This window comes from Dermacentor variabilis, chromosome 8, assembly GCF_050947875.1.
Source record: "Dermacentor variabilis isolate Ectoservices chromosome 8, ASM5094787v1, whole genome shotgun sequence".
In the NCBI taxonomy this organism is placed as follows: Eukaryota; Metazoa; Arthropoda; class Arachnida; order Ixodida; family Ixodidae; genus Dermacentor; species Dermacentor variabilis.
In genome coordinates this window covers 26,232,474-26,248,434 of record NC_134575.1, presented here as the reverse complement: position 1 = coordinate 26,248,434, position 15,961 = coordinate 26,232,474, and the positions used below count along the sequence as shown (strand labels likewise).

The following is a 15,961-nucleotide window of genomic DNA, read 5'->3' as shown; positions in this document are numbered from 1 at the left end:
TGTCATTGTTATAGACGCTGACAGGCGTCAAACTCGCCCAAAACGATTTACTATGAAACTTCTTTCTACAGGGAGCGGTTTCGGCTTTTGGTACGCACACGTGATGCGCGCGTCATGACGTCATGATACACTTGCTCGCTCCGTTGCTGCGATCGACGCGCCGGCCACACGGGAGAGTGGCTAAAGAGAAACGCGAGCGGCAATCTTGTTCATTTTAGAGCGCAGCTCTTTGGCGTCCGTTCCTGGGTTTCGCGTCGTCGTCGGCGTTGTCGTCGGCCTCGTAACCAGCTCCGCCCCCCTTTCATCCCCCCAGCGCTAGCAGCGACCGACTGATACCGCTGGATGCCGCTGCCGCCGCTAGAGAGTCAAGATAACGTGACTGCATAGAACACCGTCGCCGCCATGCAGAAAGAGGAGGAAAGGGTCCCCCCCCCCTGTTCTTGTGTGGCGGATAGGGTGCTCTTCAGTTGCCGACGCGCCGGTTATTTCACGTAGGCCCCGGCACGTCGACGAATACGTGACCACCTTCCCACGGCTAGACCTGGTTCTTAGCGCTGCGGAAGCGAGGGTATCATATTGTTTGTGTCGGCATCGGCGGCGTTGTCCCTGAAACCAACTCCGCAGCTGGGGTTGACTCACTATCGGCGTCAGCGGCATCAGTCAGTCGCTGCTATCTCTTCCCTCCTCCCTTTATCGTGTTGTCCGCTTGCTGCGCGCGCTTCTGCCCCCATCGTTTGCCGCTGGGTGTACACGCCGCCCCCCCTCCCCCCTCTTCCTGCGAGTCTCCGGTTGTCAAAGCGCCGGCTCGAACTTAATTCCTTTCTTCGCTCCTCCTCCAATGCAACCCCTGTGCGGTGGCAATCAGAGAGCCAGATCGGTGGCGGCGGATCTGTATATGTGCACCGCCCGAGCCGAAATTGTCGCTGCCGTTCGCCCTGTGCGGTGGCAATCAGAGAGCCAGATCGGTGGCGGCGGATCTGTATATGTGCACCGCCCGAGCCGAAATTGCCGCTTTTTGTTAAAGGAATATGTGTGAAAAAAAAAAAATTCTGTGATAGCGCATACATGTGTTGCTCGATTTCTTTGCCTTAATCTATCGAAAAGGTGAAACAGCTTATTTGCTGCGCTCAAATTTCGCATTAGGAAGTAACGTAATCGTCGGTAATTTTTTTATTTGTTCATACGCAATATCATCGTACGTAGCCTTATTCCTACACCACATCGTCAAATTTTGCCTTGTGCCATGACGTCGCGATAATGTCGATGACATCGGGTCCGGCATTTCGAGATCAACCTTAGAATTGCGAAGCTCCAACATCTTACGTTTCCTGACCTTCACACTTGCTAAGTGTCATTTTCAGCACCGAAAGTGTGCGGCAGAGTTTATATACACTCGTAAATACTTCACGTACCATTTCATTAACACTATAGTTGGGAGGGGATAGCGCGTTTAGCGTTTCGCGCTCCTTCTCTTTGACAGAGGCGCTGGGGTAATATACGAGGTGTGACACAAAAGAAACGAGACTAAGTGTGTAGCTTGAAAAAAGAATGGAGTTGGCAACAACTGTTTTGCTGACGTGATCCCATACACCTCCTCTATTCATGCGTCCAGTTTCGACGAAACCGATCACGCCATTTGGGAGTGCTGCGTCATTGAGTGAACATGTGCAACTGCATTCTGCCGGAAAAAATGTCTGATGTAAAAACCGAACAGCGAATCAACATCAAGTTTCTTGTGAAACTTAAGAAATCAGCCACGGAAATATTTCAAATAATAACCGAGGCTTACGAAGATGTAACCTCGTCTCGTGCATGTGTGTTTGAATAGCATAAGCGGTTTTCAGGGGGAAGGGAGAGTGTGGAAGATGATGAGTGTGCTGGGCGCCCAAGGTCGGCGATTACAGATCAAAACATTGCCAGAGTTCGTGATGTGATCAGTGGTAACCGAAGATTAAGTGTTCGAGCAGTGGCAGAGTTGGTTCACTTGGATAGGGAAGCTGTTCGACGCATTTTAATGGACGAATCACACATGACGAAGATTTTCGCGAAGGTTGTTCTAAAAGTTCTGTCCGTTGGCCAAAAACAGTGCCGTAACGACGCGTGTTCGGACATATTAGAACGCATTGCAAACGAGCCAAATTTGTTGGAATCTGTTGTAACATGTGATGAGACATGTATTTTTACCTATGACCCAGAAAGTAAGCGCCAGTCAATGCAGTGGAAGTCTCCAGGATCCCCAAGACCCAAGAAAGCACGCATGTCAAAATCAAAATTCAAGGCAATGTTAATCGTCTTCTTCGACATTAATGGAATTGTAATGATTGAGTGCGTTCCCAGTGGTCAGACTGTTAGTCAACACTACTATATTGAAGTACTAAAAAAGATTTCGTGAAAAAATTAGGGGAAAAAGGTCACAGTTGTGGAGTGATGGATGGCTGTTGCACCAGGACAATGCACCCGCTCACACGGCCCTATCTGTCAAGCAGTTTCTGACCAGCAAAAATATTACTGTGATGGGGCATCCTCCTTATTTACCTGATTTGGCTCCACGCGACTTTGTTTTACTTCCTAAAGTTAAATCTTGCTTAAAGGTAACCCATTTTATCTCGGTTGGTGAGGTTCAGGCAAAAACGGAGAATCTCCAGACGGGCCTTCCAAGAACCTCGTTCCAGAACTGTTACCAGCAATGGCAGCACTGAATGCAGAAGTGTGTGAATGCTGAAGGGGAAGACTTTGAAGGTGATAATGTCACAGAGAACTGATTCAGTAAGTACAATAAGTTATTGGACCAGTCTCGTTTCCTTTGTCTCACACCTCGTATATATCAGGTATTATGCTGTCACGAAGTAGCGATGACACTGAGGCAGAAACACCAGCAGAAAGAACAACTGGAAGATTCGAATTCTATATTGGGCGGACTTGAGCACTTGTCGCACTTGTCGCACTTGTCGAGTCTGGTCCGCTACTTTTACATCGCTCGCTGTACGTCGAGCAGACGCCGCTGAAAGTTTACGGACCGGGGGACCCGAGAGAAACGTCGAATTTCTGAGCTGTTTTGCAACCGTGCCCAGTAAAACTGTGCAACACTATGTGCTGCTCTCATATACTACATTCATCAGCATCACTATGTGCTGCTCTCATATACTACATTCGTCAGCATCATCAGCCTATTTTTTTATGTCCACTGCAGGACGAGGGCATCTGCCAGAGATCTCTGCGATATACTACAGTACATTCTAGAAATACCCAGCTATCGAACTTTTGCACGCTTCTTTTTTTTTCCCTTCGTATAACGCACTCCGCAAACTTTTGACGCCGGCTGAGCATTCCAGAGCTGTCGGTATTACAGCGTTCGCAACGTGCGTGATGATGTAATAGAGAGCTTTAGATTAGGGGACGACAGTGGCTTGCGTACGCAAGAACTAGGGGCCATAGTACCGCGCATGCGCAGACCTCTACGTCATTAGGGGACGCAAGTGGCTTGCGTACGCAACTAGAGGCCATGGTACTGCGCATGCGCAGACTCCTACGTCATTAGGGGACGCAAGTGGCTTGCGTACGCAAGAACTAGGGGCCACGGTATTGCGCATGCGCAGACCCAGACGTAGGGGTCTGCGCATGCGCAGTACCGTAGCCCCTGGTTCTTGCGTACGCAAACCACTTGCGTCCCCTAATGACGTAGGTGTCTGCGCATGTGCAGTACCCTGGCCCCTAGTTCTCGCGTACGCAAGCCACTTGCGTCCCCTAATCTAAAACTCTCTAATGATGGTCCCCCTTGGGGTTCCGCGAGCGGGAGGGAGGGGGGGGAGCGGGAGCGCCTGTTGCGTAGACCCCCCCCCCCCAAAAAAAAAACATTCCCCCGCAAAACGAGCACACGAGTATAGAAGCGCATCTCGCGGCGAAAGAGGAGCGCGGGCGGCCTCCCTGTTATTTCGCTAAAATAGCAGCTTGAGGGGCTTGTCTGTTTTCCATCCTGGTGTTAACAGCGCGAAACGTAGACGAAGACACGAGGCGGGAAGACGACACCACAAGCGCTGACAGCAATCCTGTGGTGCGCAGCGCTTGTGATGTCGTCTTCTCGCCTCACTCTTCTTATTGAAGTTTGTCGGCACGGATGGCCTATTTCTACAGTTGTCTCAAGCCTGTCATAATATCCACTTACGGGCTGAGGCACCATTATTCGTGTACACTGCCTCACTACAAGGCATCTTTAGCGGTTTGTCGTTAAGACCTTAGATATGCACTGCGGAAAGGTCCACATTCTAGGAAACCACGTGTCTCGGTTGAAAAAAATAAAATAAATGACCGCTCGATGCGTTTTCTTTCCACGAGTATAACGCATTGCGATCAAGTTTCAGCTCAAAAGAGAAACACGAGCCAGTCAGTGTGTTGCACTGTCTTCTCTTTTCATCTTTGTCGCTGCTTTATCCTTTGAAATTTGCCTTTGTGCCTGCCATCGTCACAGCTATAGCAACGCGCGGGAGATGTGCGAGCGTCATGTGCGAGTTAAAAAAAGAAAGGATTGACCACTTAATGTGACCAAAAAAAAAACAAGAAATGTCGAAGTGCGCAGTTTTTTTTTTTTAAGACCTGCATGTCTTGCGCCAATACATTTCTAAGGAATATGGTACGAGGAATGCCTTTCGTATTTTTACTGGCCTTCTTGAAAAAAAATTGCAAGATCCATTAGGTTTATTGATGTGTCAAATTACAAGAAACTGTACATATACACATGCGCGAAAATTGCGGAATGTTCCCGACGAGTTAACTTGTCATCGGCACCAGAGGACGCTCGTTGTGGTGACGAGTGACCTCGTCCATAGACAGTCATGGGGCTATTGGAACGAAGTTTACTTCTCGCTAATAACTAACATTAAGGCGCATTTAATTGCAAAATTGAAGCAAAGCAGTAGCGAAGTCGTGTATGATTAGCACAAATTTTATAAGAAGACAAGCACCACTCGATATATCCGTCCCCTAAATCTGCCAGAAAAGGTACCTCCACGTTAAGTTGTCCCGAGCTGTTAGAGTTCCTCCCCCCACTCAAAATACCCTTCCGCAGCCCCGTTACCCACCGCGCTATCAATTGTGCTACGTGCTACGGCGAAGCTGCCGATACAGCGAGCTGGTGCGAACGAGCGCTTATAGACCCCTTTTCACGGCGATCCCGTGGGCGCCGCCATGTTTGATCACGTGGTGACGCGTCCATTGCTTGCCTCAACCGTCTCCGTTGCCTCCGTGTACAACGGATGTGCACGACGGCGCATGCGGCTCAGAAAAAAGTCAGTTTCGGCGGATATCGCAGACGGTGACTGGGTAGATCGACGACGGGAAGCTTTGGCCACAGCTTCAGAGGATATGCAAGCGCTTTCGGTGTTCTTTACGCCTTGTCCGAACAGCCCAAGCCCCGTATACGGTGCTTCTATAAAAGCAGGGTTAGGAATGTATTCCAAGCCGTTTATTAACTTTTCGCTTGTGAATTAAATCAGGATCAACGTGCTGTGCTCTTCGCTTTTTACTTCACAGACACTTTGAAGCTATGGCTTATCATGTTTCTGACTCAGTAAAGTTAATTCCTCGTTGCGGTCACTACCCGATTCTTCATTTTCCGCCTAATCGGTCGCGGCAGCAGCTGTGCTCAGTTGCGATATGTTTGTTCTTTTTGCGCACAAGGTTTGGAACGTATATGCGCTGTACAAATAGCAGAAACGTATGATCGCTAGTAGCTCGCTTACTTTGTGGATCGTCACGAAACGTCCAGCTTCCAACATTCGCGCGTTGTCGTTGTAGTCGCCGTCACTGCATGCCTTGGCGCATCGATTCAAGTGTGCGCCCATTCATTTATTCTTGATACTTGAGTGGGAGTGCTTTTGAGCGCAGATAAAGTGCGAGAAACATACTATGCGAGGAAGTGGCGCTGCTCCCTTTGTCACTGTGTAACGAGCGGTAACTTACTCTTGCCGACGTTCCGGGGCTGAAGTCCTTTCCTTGGAGGTTAGCGTTACAACGCTGGCTGAAGAGTTCTTTCTTTTTTCTCGAAGAAGGCCGAGTAATCGCGAAGCGCCGGAAACACAGGCAGTCTGCGTATGCAGCAGAGTTCCGAGGACCTGGTAACGCGGATTCACTCCATCCCTTAGCGTACTAGTCACTATTCTTGCAGCCAGCTACTGCGCACGTCTTCCTTCTACAATTCCACATTTTGCAACACGAATGGGAGCACGGTGCATTAGCGAACGCCCGTGTTGCAGATCCGATAGCTGACCGCACGCTATACAGCAGGGCAGAAACAGTAATGGTTTCGTATTTACGCACTTCCGCTGAGGCAACGTGCAGGGCGCCGCCGAAAGAGCCATCGCCTCGTTTTGTGTCGCCGGAAGCCTGCACACACCTATTAACTGGGCCTCCGATGTCGAGCAGCGCGCGCCCTGCGATCTCTGAGGCCGTGTGATTGCAGCAGTTTCATACAATTGAAAAAAAAAAAAAGAACGGGCGCTGAGATCGTTCGGCTACTATATGGGAAAGATTGGTAGCAAATGATTTGTGTAATCTTCGCGCTTCTGTTTTCACACGTTCTGTTGGCTCATGAGACGGAAAATCCGGCGTTGGTGGCGTACGATGGTACAAAAAGGCTACGAACCCACGACCTTTGGTGCTAATTAAGGTGAACGTAATTAAGGCGCAGTGAATTAAGGTACAGTTACCTAAGGCACTCGAGCCGGATACCTTTAATGGGAGTCGAACCCACGATCTTGTGTTGTGGCATAATGTCTAAGCATCGTGTGGCGGTCGCATTGCATTCGCATTCATCCACATAAGGATAACTAAGTGCCCCTTCAATTTTTATTGCGCTTTATCGCTCTAAATTGCCCAGAAAGCATAATCTTTTGTGAATGCACGAAGACGATAAGTTTCTACACACACGCATACTTGCTGCGAATTGTTGCATATAGAACAAAATATTTTGTTGAAAATTATTGATTTCCCCAAGTCACGAAGAGCCTTTTAATGATGGAAGGACGAAATTTAAGCAAAACTACGTACAATGCTCGATCGTGGTTTTGGCACTCAAGAATTAAACTTTAATTTTACGTGCAATACCCAGCATTCTCATGCTGGAGTACCATTCTAGACGTTGTCAAATTCAGCCCTATTGTCGAATTCTGCAATGGGGGCATCTTGAGCCAATCAGAGAGGCTGCAGCAGCCCTATGGGCCAATCAGAGCTGACAAGATGGCGTATTCGACATATATGGCGGAATTTGAGTGTTTAGAAAAGGAACCTGCTTGAACCGACATGCTTGCGGCTCCCGTTGGCACTAGCGCCAGAGTCCCCTGCAGTAATTCAGTTAGGGAACTCGATGTCACCATGCGACCCCTCGCAGGATCAGCCGGGCGCGGCAGCTGCGCGCAACTACACACAAAAGCCACTGGATCTAGTGCATTAAAATAATGTTGTTCTGGTACATAACGTTATATCAACGTTATTCTAGTACGCTATACCCCTGAAAAATAAATTAGTTTACGTTTCATGGGCTTTACGAAACACGAGTAAGTGAAGCCCTCCCACCAGCCAGAGCCGCAGTCAGTGCCAGACGCGCAGCAGACGACAACGCACGAACGTATTGGTATAAGGCCGCGCCGTCGGTCTAGCGGTCAACGTGCCCGGACTGTCGAGTCATCGTGAAGCGCAGGGCAAACTTAGCGAAGCCCCAAGAGACGGGCCCCGGGCGACAGTGTACACACGCCCTGCACAGCTGAGTCACCGTTCGCGTCGCGTCATCGTAAGGGACAAAAAAGGAAGTGAGAGGGTCCATCCTTCATTACCATAATTACACACCCTCTTTTCGCCCAAGCCGCCAACACATACCCCCTTCTTCACCGCCACCTCGCGGATGTGCAGGGCGTATAGCGTGTAACGCTGTCGATGCTATAGGAAACGGGGAAAAGTTCGGCGCTATACATCGACCACCTTTCAGTGAAGGGATATGGAAGTAGCTTTGTGGGGAAAGGGGAAAGTGTTGTCCCCTCCTAGTTCGATTTTCGATTCTGCTCCTCCGAAGCAGCCAGCGAGCTACAGCGGAGCTCTTCACGGGACGTCGCAGAACAAGCGACGGCAGTTCTACGCCCGAGAGGCCGGCCAACCACACCACGCCTTTCTTTCTTTTTTTTATTTCTCCCCGACAAGGACTCCTCGACTACGACGGCGCCTGACGCGGGCCCCCTTCGTGCGCACAGCGAGGTCTTCTCCTCTCGGGGCAGCGGAAAGGGTGGAGTCTCAACCTCCCGACGGCGCAATCGGCGAGCGAATCGAGGTTACCGGTCACTTCGGCTGGGGAACGGGAAATCGCGTGCAGGTGTGACGATGAGACGAGCTTGGCCTCTCCGGTGCTGGCTGCTCTCTTTCCTTTCCTCTTTAGGAATGGAGACGACGGAGAAGTGGCGAAGGAAGTAGTTGTAGCGGTAGTACTAGTGGCCTGGCGGGAACCCTCCCACCGAGCGAAGAGGCGACGCCTTGCACTGAATGCAACCCATACACGGTACTGGTATTTTATCGTAGGTTGCGCGAATGCAATCCTGGGGAACAGAACACCACCGTGGGATTTTACAGGAATGTGAAAGAGGAAAGAAAACCGGTAGTTGGGCGAGCTAGTAAGGGAAAGCAAAAAAAAGGGGGAGGAGGGAGTAAGATTCGGCAATGGGGCATTGCTGTTTTCCGCCGCGGTCTCCGTCTCGCCATTTTGCATTCTGTTTTTTTTGCCTTACTGCAACATAACACTTTCAGTAAGCTACTGCAGTTACCATCAGCATAACTTGAAACACGACAGGAAATAACGGATTAGAATGCCTGTTATGCACACTTACATGGAAGTCCGACGTGCAGTTGCTCTGTGGCAGGTTTCTTAATGTGGAGTGGTCCCAAGTACGCATTTTGTAATACAAGCTAAGCAGCCACTGTGAGGAATGCAGGCAAATCCGGAAATGGTACAAGCCCCATCAGACTCATTTCCAACTTGCTCACAAGTGAATTTTTTCTGACAGCACATTTCGGTTTGTGGAGATTCAGAAACGGCATGAGTCACTTCTATTTCTGGAATGCAGTGACTGCTTTTCAAGCACCGAATTCCTGGATGTATCAGTTGACACTTCTGGAGAGATAACTGATCAAAGGATGGTTCTGCATGTTAATCTCTGTGTAGCAGTATATGTGTCACGGACTAAAATCTGATGATAAGCTTCCAATGCTAAAGAGTACAATCTACTAAGTGCATGTTTCATAAAATACAGTTAACAATACTTGTGTATAAGAGATTTTATTCAGGCAGATAGATAAGCAACAACATGCAATGACTCCCCAAAACCATACTAAAATAAAGTATATGTACAACAATAACAATGTATGCAGTATAATAACAAATGAAGCATGTAATAATACAACTGCGTGCTTTATAAGCATGCAACTGCGAACAACAGGCGAATCACGTTCTCAAACAGCATGACAGTCGCACTCATTTTCGTAATAGTTCACGAACCATTCGACTGCATTAAATATGCAGATTAAGGCAGAACTGCTATAGAACTGTAAAGGTGTGAGCAGTCACGAAGTTTTGCACATGCAAGAAAAAAAATGCAATAATCCTCTTTCTCACAGACGATGGTGGTTAGCACAGATACATCACATGTTAGACAACATCCTTATAGTAAAATAATAATGATAAAAAAAGAAAATGCACAGCAGACCCAACATTTCACTGACTGCACAACCTGCTACACAGGACAACTGAAGTGAAATACACAGCAAGACACTTTTTTGATTAGCTAACCACGTCAGAATGGAACCACGTCAGCTTTACAAGCTTGCGCATGGAAACATATTAGATATAGTTAACAACAGAGGCCTCTGTGCCATCTTTCTGACATCGTACCACCATCATCATGTTATGACGATATCATAGCAGGATCATACCATGACGCATGGATAATTCTTGTTCTGGTATGTGTGAAAAAGTCAAGTACAATGAGTACGCTCTGTAAGGGAAGATGATAGATGAGTAGCATCGGCTAGAAGTTGGTGTTCAAGTCATCTGGTAAAGGGATGCCCTGCTTACGGGCATAGTCCAGCAGGGTTGAGTACTTTGAGCGTAAGTTGTCCACCTCACCCTCCAGTGTCTTGTTCTCTTCCTGAAGTCTTGTGATTTCTTGGTTCACCACTGCCCGTTCACCTTCCAAGTCGTCCTTTTGCTCTAGCCGTTTGTTGCGACAGCTGCAAAGTATCAAAAACACTGATGTGCAAACCCAAAAGAGCAGCAACAAGAATTAAACACAATCACGTCTACAAACTAAATACATCCTAGATGGTCCCTTTTGTTCTGTTATTATTACTGGGAAAGAACTTAAAACATTAGGTTTATTAAGTATTGTGAATTACTAGAAGCTGAATAGAACTTGTCATTAAGGTAGTTGGTTAATTACAAGATTGAACATAAACCTCATGAAGGAAACAGAAACAGAGAAAAGAAACACACACAAAACAAAGATAAACACACATGCAGTTTGTATTTAGTCTTATAATGACAGTTATTGCTGCATTAATTAGTTATGAAATAGGTATTGGGATATCCTTGCAACATCACAGCTTTTTTAAACAAAACGGTCGAAGCCTTGAAAGTGAAAATAAAGGCAAATTATTTGTTTACAAATTTATGTATGTCCGAACCCCCCCCCTCCCCCTTGCCTCTGAAGCGGGTGCTCTACCCCAACTCTACAACTGCACTACCTATACCACGAAAAAATAAAGACAGTTGCATTATAGGCTTACTCTCTGTGCTCACATTATGGTTTTAATTGGTTTAAGGGGTACATTTCAGCAGTGTTGCTTAGTGCAGTCACTGAATCAAGCTGGATGAGTCTGCATCTTTTTGCCTCAGCTCACATAATCTATGCTTAAGTGTGCTCATGACAAGTAAATCAAGCCTTATGTATTGTTACATAAATACGTCGTTATATGTGACTTCAGCAACTTAACAATATTACAACTGAACTTATTGAACAAAAAAGTACAAGAGCAACTGCTTTCATCGTCATCAATCTATTTTTCGTCCACTCCAGGACAAAGGCCTCTACAAACTATGTTCAATTAGCCCTGTCTTGTGCTAGCTGATTCCAAGTTCTGCCTGCAAATTTACTAACTTCATCACACCACCTAATTCTCTACAGTTCTTCACTGTGCTTGGCTTTCCCTTGGCATTCATTCTTTCTTTCTTTCTTTCAGTGACCTCTAATCCGTGTGTTATAGTACTTACCGAAGTGTCAAGCTCAATAAATTCATTTGTGGGCCTCCTTGTTCTGTATAGGAAACACTGGCATATTACAGTTTGCTATTTTTGAGTGTGTAGAAAAATAAAACTCAGCGGGCACTTCCTAAGTTTCTTTCTTTGCTTCATTTAAGCTTTTATGCATAGCATTTTCAGCTAGGTGCCACTGAATAGAATCTATAATGAAGCCTAAATTTTAAAATCTGGATGCACAAGCTGTACCAAACGACCCACACTTATACTTTGCTGCCAAATTATAGTCCATATATAGATGCTATGAAAAGCAAGAAAGATCGGCTGAATAACACTTTCTTGCATCACAAGTACAGAGTCTGTTTGTTTTTTTCCTTCATAGATGGCCTCTATGCTTCCTCGATGTCACCAATGCCTGAGGGTATTGTGTACAGTGCAGTAGCTCAAAATATGTATTGAACATGAACACCAGCTTGAGTTTCAGTGGTAGACGATGAGCTCTCCAGTACAAATTTTTTGCATAACAAAGCAAGAAGGGTTGTGCAGGTTTCGGCAAGCCAGCATACCTGGCTGCATAGCCTCGGTTCTTGAGTGTCCTCCGCCGCTGCTTCATTTTGACAATCTCGGACCGGGTCAGGCCGGACGCCTTCAACTGGCGATTAAGGTCACGAACCGAGAGGTGCACCAGCTCTTCATCGGACATGGTGATCTTGCTACTGATCGCCAACGGTAGGTCTTCAAGCACCTCTGGCGGTGCCGAGTGCATCTTTAAGAAAGGAAACAATCACGTTTACTTCATTCCACTCCATCAAGTTGCTGCAATGGTAAGTGTTCTGGCAGCCAATAGTGCCAACATACAAATAAAGGTTACAACCACTTAGGCAAGACTCATGTCAATAATAATCACCACTACGCTGTGGTCAGCTTGGTTCTGGGCATGCCCTGATTATATCTCCGGCAGCGTTACCAAACAATAGCTATTTGAAAGCATGCCAATGGAAAACATTTACAAATGGCAGGGAAATCCACTACTTATAGCGAAAATCCCACACAATGGTGCATGCTTAGCCAAAATGACATGCATTAAAATGTGATGCAAAACAGGGATTTCAAACATGTGCAACAAAAGTAAGGCGAGCTTTTATGCAATAATATACATGTTCTTTTATACACCCACAGACCTAATAGTAGGCTCAGGTACTCATAACAGAATGATCTAACAAGTATGTTTACTTCCTACATTCTGGATGTGTTTCAGAACTTCTCTGAGTTGTTTGTAACAGAACTGCTTTCTTTCTTCACCCACAAAGGAGTGCAATTAGTAAATGTTGAGATTTGTGCTTGTTATAAACATGTCAACAAAACACAGTGAGATGTCATTTTTTATATGAAATGCGTTCTATGTCTCTTTTATTTTCTCAGGAACTGGTAAAAAGAAAAATCCCCGCATCATGTTTTTGTGGGCTGCCATCATTCAAAAATCTATTTTGAAAAATACACTGAAAATTTCTCTAAACAACGGTTCATGGTTTGGACGTCATCGTGCCATAAACTGCAGCCAGTGTTCCTTCCAGCAGGTTTTCATTACCAACATTTCACTGGAATAAAACTTGTATGGTCCGCATCAAATACAACAATAAAATACAATTTGGATGAAGTGTCAATTTCTTGTTTTAAATTTGATGTCTGTGCCGAGGGCAACTCTTGCAAATAAGGGCACCTTGTTTTTTCTCAGTCATCTTGCATAACGGCACAAAGCAGCCTTGACCACACCAAACTCAAACTCACACCTGCTGCGCGACCACCCAAAGTATTCGATACAAGTCGAGCTGAGGTCATCAATAAGACGCTTGCACTAAAGCTGCGAGCTAACAAACTTCAACAAGCTCACAACAAGCTCACAAGCAGCTCAACAGGCGGTACTACAATATGCATCTTCATAGAGCTTCACAAACATGAGCAGAAGTTCCTCTCAGTCGCAGGCAAAATTAAGCTAAACTAGAAATATGATGTTGCCCAATGACATATTGACGTCGCACTTAAAGGAAGCAGGACGGCGTTAACCAATGGCAGCCACAGGAGTCGTGAGTACGTCAATAGCCGTACGAACACGAAATCAAAATGAACCACAAGCTAAATCCGCACTTTCATTATGCGCAACCGCTTCTTTACACTACAGACCGCGACCTCGGCCAGGAACGCTCGTCGTAACACATCTACACGTCCGGCCGGAATGCGCAATTAATTAGCAATTTCAGTACAGTGTTACGCACGGCGTGTAGCTAGCGCTCTTAATAAATTGTCGCGCAGCCGATATCTGGAGATCGGTTGCGGGTTTCAAGGGAGGCGAGAGCGTTTACTGAAGGCAACATGTTTAAGATCGCTTGGAGCACTTTTAATCCACCGGGAACACGCACGTTGCATAGGTGCGTAAATAACGCCTTCGAACAAAACGGTGAAGGCCGCAACTTCAACTGTCGCATCCAGAAAAGGACGGCCCCCCTGCGGGGATGCCGGACGAGCAACCTCTGAACGAAGGTCAATGACAACCGGCAACCTTCGCAACGCCAAAACGCTACGGTGGATCTAAGCGATCGATGCAGCGTTGACAGCGTGACGCTCTCATCACATCGCGAAACACCGAAAGAACAAGCGGCGTTACCTGGTGATCGCCATATCCCATCATCATGACAGAAATAATCCGAGCGCGCCGATCGCGTACGACAGCGTCAGTCGCAAATGAAGGCCTGTTGCTGCCAGTTACCTTGTCGATGCGACTCGATGCATCCCTCGTCTTGAGCTTTGAACTTCGCTTCTTCATGGCTGGCTTGACACGACGGCGGGGCGTTCCACTCCCGTTGCCACAGATCCGCTGAGTCAGCAGCGTTTGCACGGACCAGCGACTGCTAACGCCCGATCTACGAGAAGCAGACTACAACAACAGCGGGCGCCGCCATATTGGCCTACCGAGTGAATCAGCCCCGGCTTCCGCTCGCGTGTATTCGCGAGCAACAGATGGCGCCAGCGACGTGTTATCTTAGTCGAGAAATGAAAAGGCGCCAATTTTGAAATTCGAGTCAGACGCGTTGAGATCTTTCGAGCCTCAGGGAGCTTTATTTGCCTTACTTGTTGACCGATTGCATCGGCGGACATTGTAAGGTCATAACGCTCGGCGGCCGTGCGCGTACTAGCATTTCACAGAAAATGATGCGTGCTTGGGAGTGGGGGGGAACGCGCCTTAATTTTTGAGTGCGTATAGGTGTGCCCCAAACAGGCGTGACGCTGCAACCTTTTATGTACTGCCGAAAATGTATCGGAACGGGCGAAAACGCCCTGCGTTGATATACGCGGTCATCCATCAAGAAATCCTTACAACAGCAGTCATGCGAAACTGCATGTTTACTAGCGGCACACCCTTGTTTTACTGTAAAGTTATGAGAAAAAGGCACGTTGCTGCTTGCTGGTATGCTGCTCGCCGTCGTTTGTCACTCGGCCCAGTACCACCGAGCATGCCGCCACGCCAAGGGCGCTACTATATACTGCACGCGCTGAGAGAGGAACGCCCGTATCGATCTCGAAGCCCGTGCAAGAGGCGATCGAGGCGACACAATTACTCTTATTACGTGCAGCATGCGTGCATTGCAGACGACGCCGCCGACTTTTGATGAAGCCGAAGCACGCGAGCGGCGTACCACGCGAGAAAGCACAAGAAGAGCCACGACCGTGCTTCATACCTTTGCAGACGATGGGTGTTTGTTTCCGTCGCTAGGTGTCAGCGCGTTCCTGAAGGCCGCAGCGACGGTAGTGCTATGATGTGGTATTGTTCCGTTCCTTTTTGGGTTTTTCTTTTTTTTTTTTTTTTTTTTGCATCCGTTGAAGATAAACATATTTCGAAGGTCGGTATGGGAGGCGTAGCGATCCTGTGAACTGGAACTGAATATATTGTGCGCTAAAAATCTGTAATATACGTATCTGTAAATCTAGTTGGATTGTTGATTCATTGATTGCTTGAGTCACTGATTGATCGATCAGTCAAGTGATTGATTGATAGATTGATTGAGTCACTGATTGATCGATCAATCAAGGGATCGATCGATCGATCGATCGATCGATTGATTGATTGATTGATTGATTGATTCATTGATTGATTGATTGATTGATTGATTGATTGATTGATTGAAGTTATCATTAACGCAGTGCTGCAGGCGAAACTTGACAAGATAATCAGTCTGCAGGTAACGGTGTCAAGTATCGAGAAGAGCGTCCAGCGCGTGTCAGACGCTTACGACCAGATTAACAATATGCAAAAAACAAACAAACAAGAGAACGATCTATCTATCTATCTATCTATCTATCTATCTATCTATCTATCTATCTATCTATCTATCTATCTATCTATCTATCTCATTCGCTATGGATTGTCATACAACCACTTCTGTGAAAGATTTAACTCAGTCCAACTGCGGCTTTCGGCCTTTGGCTGTTGATGAATGCGAAAAGTTTGAAAAATTTGCACGCTGAAGTTGAAGCGTATTTGTTTCTTTAAAATGTTCGGGTTTTGATTGATTTATTTTTTTTTTTGCCTTTCCTGAAATGTGGTCTTCAAGCAACTCAGATCTAGCTCCTTTTTTTTTTTTTCTGCCAAAATGCAATCATGTGTCTGTATACCGTTTATAC

General features: G+C 46.7%; 1 protein-coding gene across 1 annotated transcript; it reads right to left on the bottom strand.

The window, feature by feature from the left end:
* Positions 1 to 9,294: 9,294 nt before the first annotated feature.
* LOC142589875 (transcription factor MafK-like) lies at positions 9,295 to 14,244 on the bottom strand. Its single transcript, XM_075701523.1, has 3 exons — positions 14,049 to 14,244; positions 11,851 to 12,050; positions 9,295 to 10,260 (listed from the first exon to the last, which is right to left on the bottom strand). Exons 1-3 carry the CDS (start codon positions 14,103 to 14,105, stop codon positions 10,059 to 10,061), a joined length of 459 nt encoding a protein of 152 aa, XP_075557638.1. The 5' UTR covers positions 14,106 to 14,244; the 3' UTR covers positions 9,295 to 10,058.
* Between the last annotated feature and the right edge of the window lie 1,717 nt (positions 14,245 to 15,961).

Bases quoted from the DNA above. Each gene is read 5' to 3' on its own strand.
- LOC142589875 (XM_075701523.1), bottom strand. From the start codon at position 14,105: ATGAAGAAGCGAAGTTCAAAGCTCAAGACGAGGGATGCATCGAGTCGC. The intron at 12,051-14,048 runs GTAACTGGCAGC...CCTTTCTTAAAG, and splicing joins CATCGAGTCGCATCGACAAG to ATGCACTCGGCACCGCCAGA. The intron at 10,261-11,850 runs GTATGCTGGCTT...GATACTTTGCAG, and splicing joins AACCGAGGCTATGCAGCCAG to CTGTCGCAACAAACGGCTAG.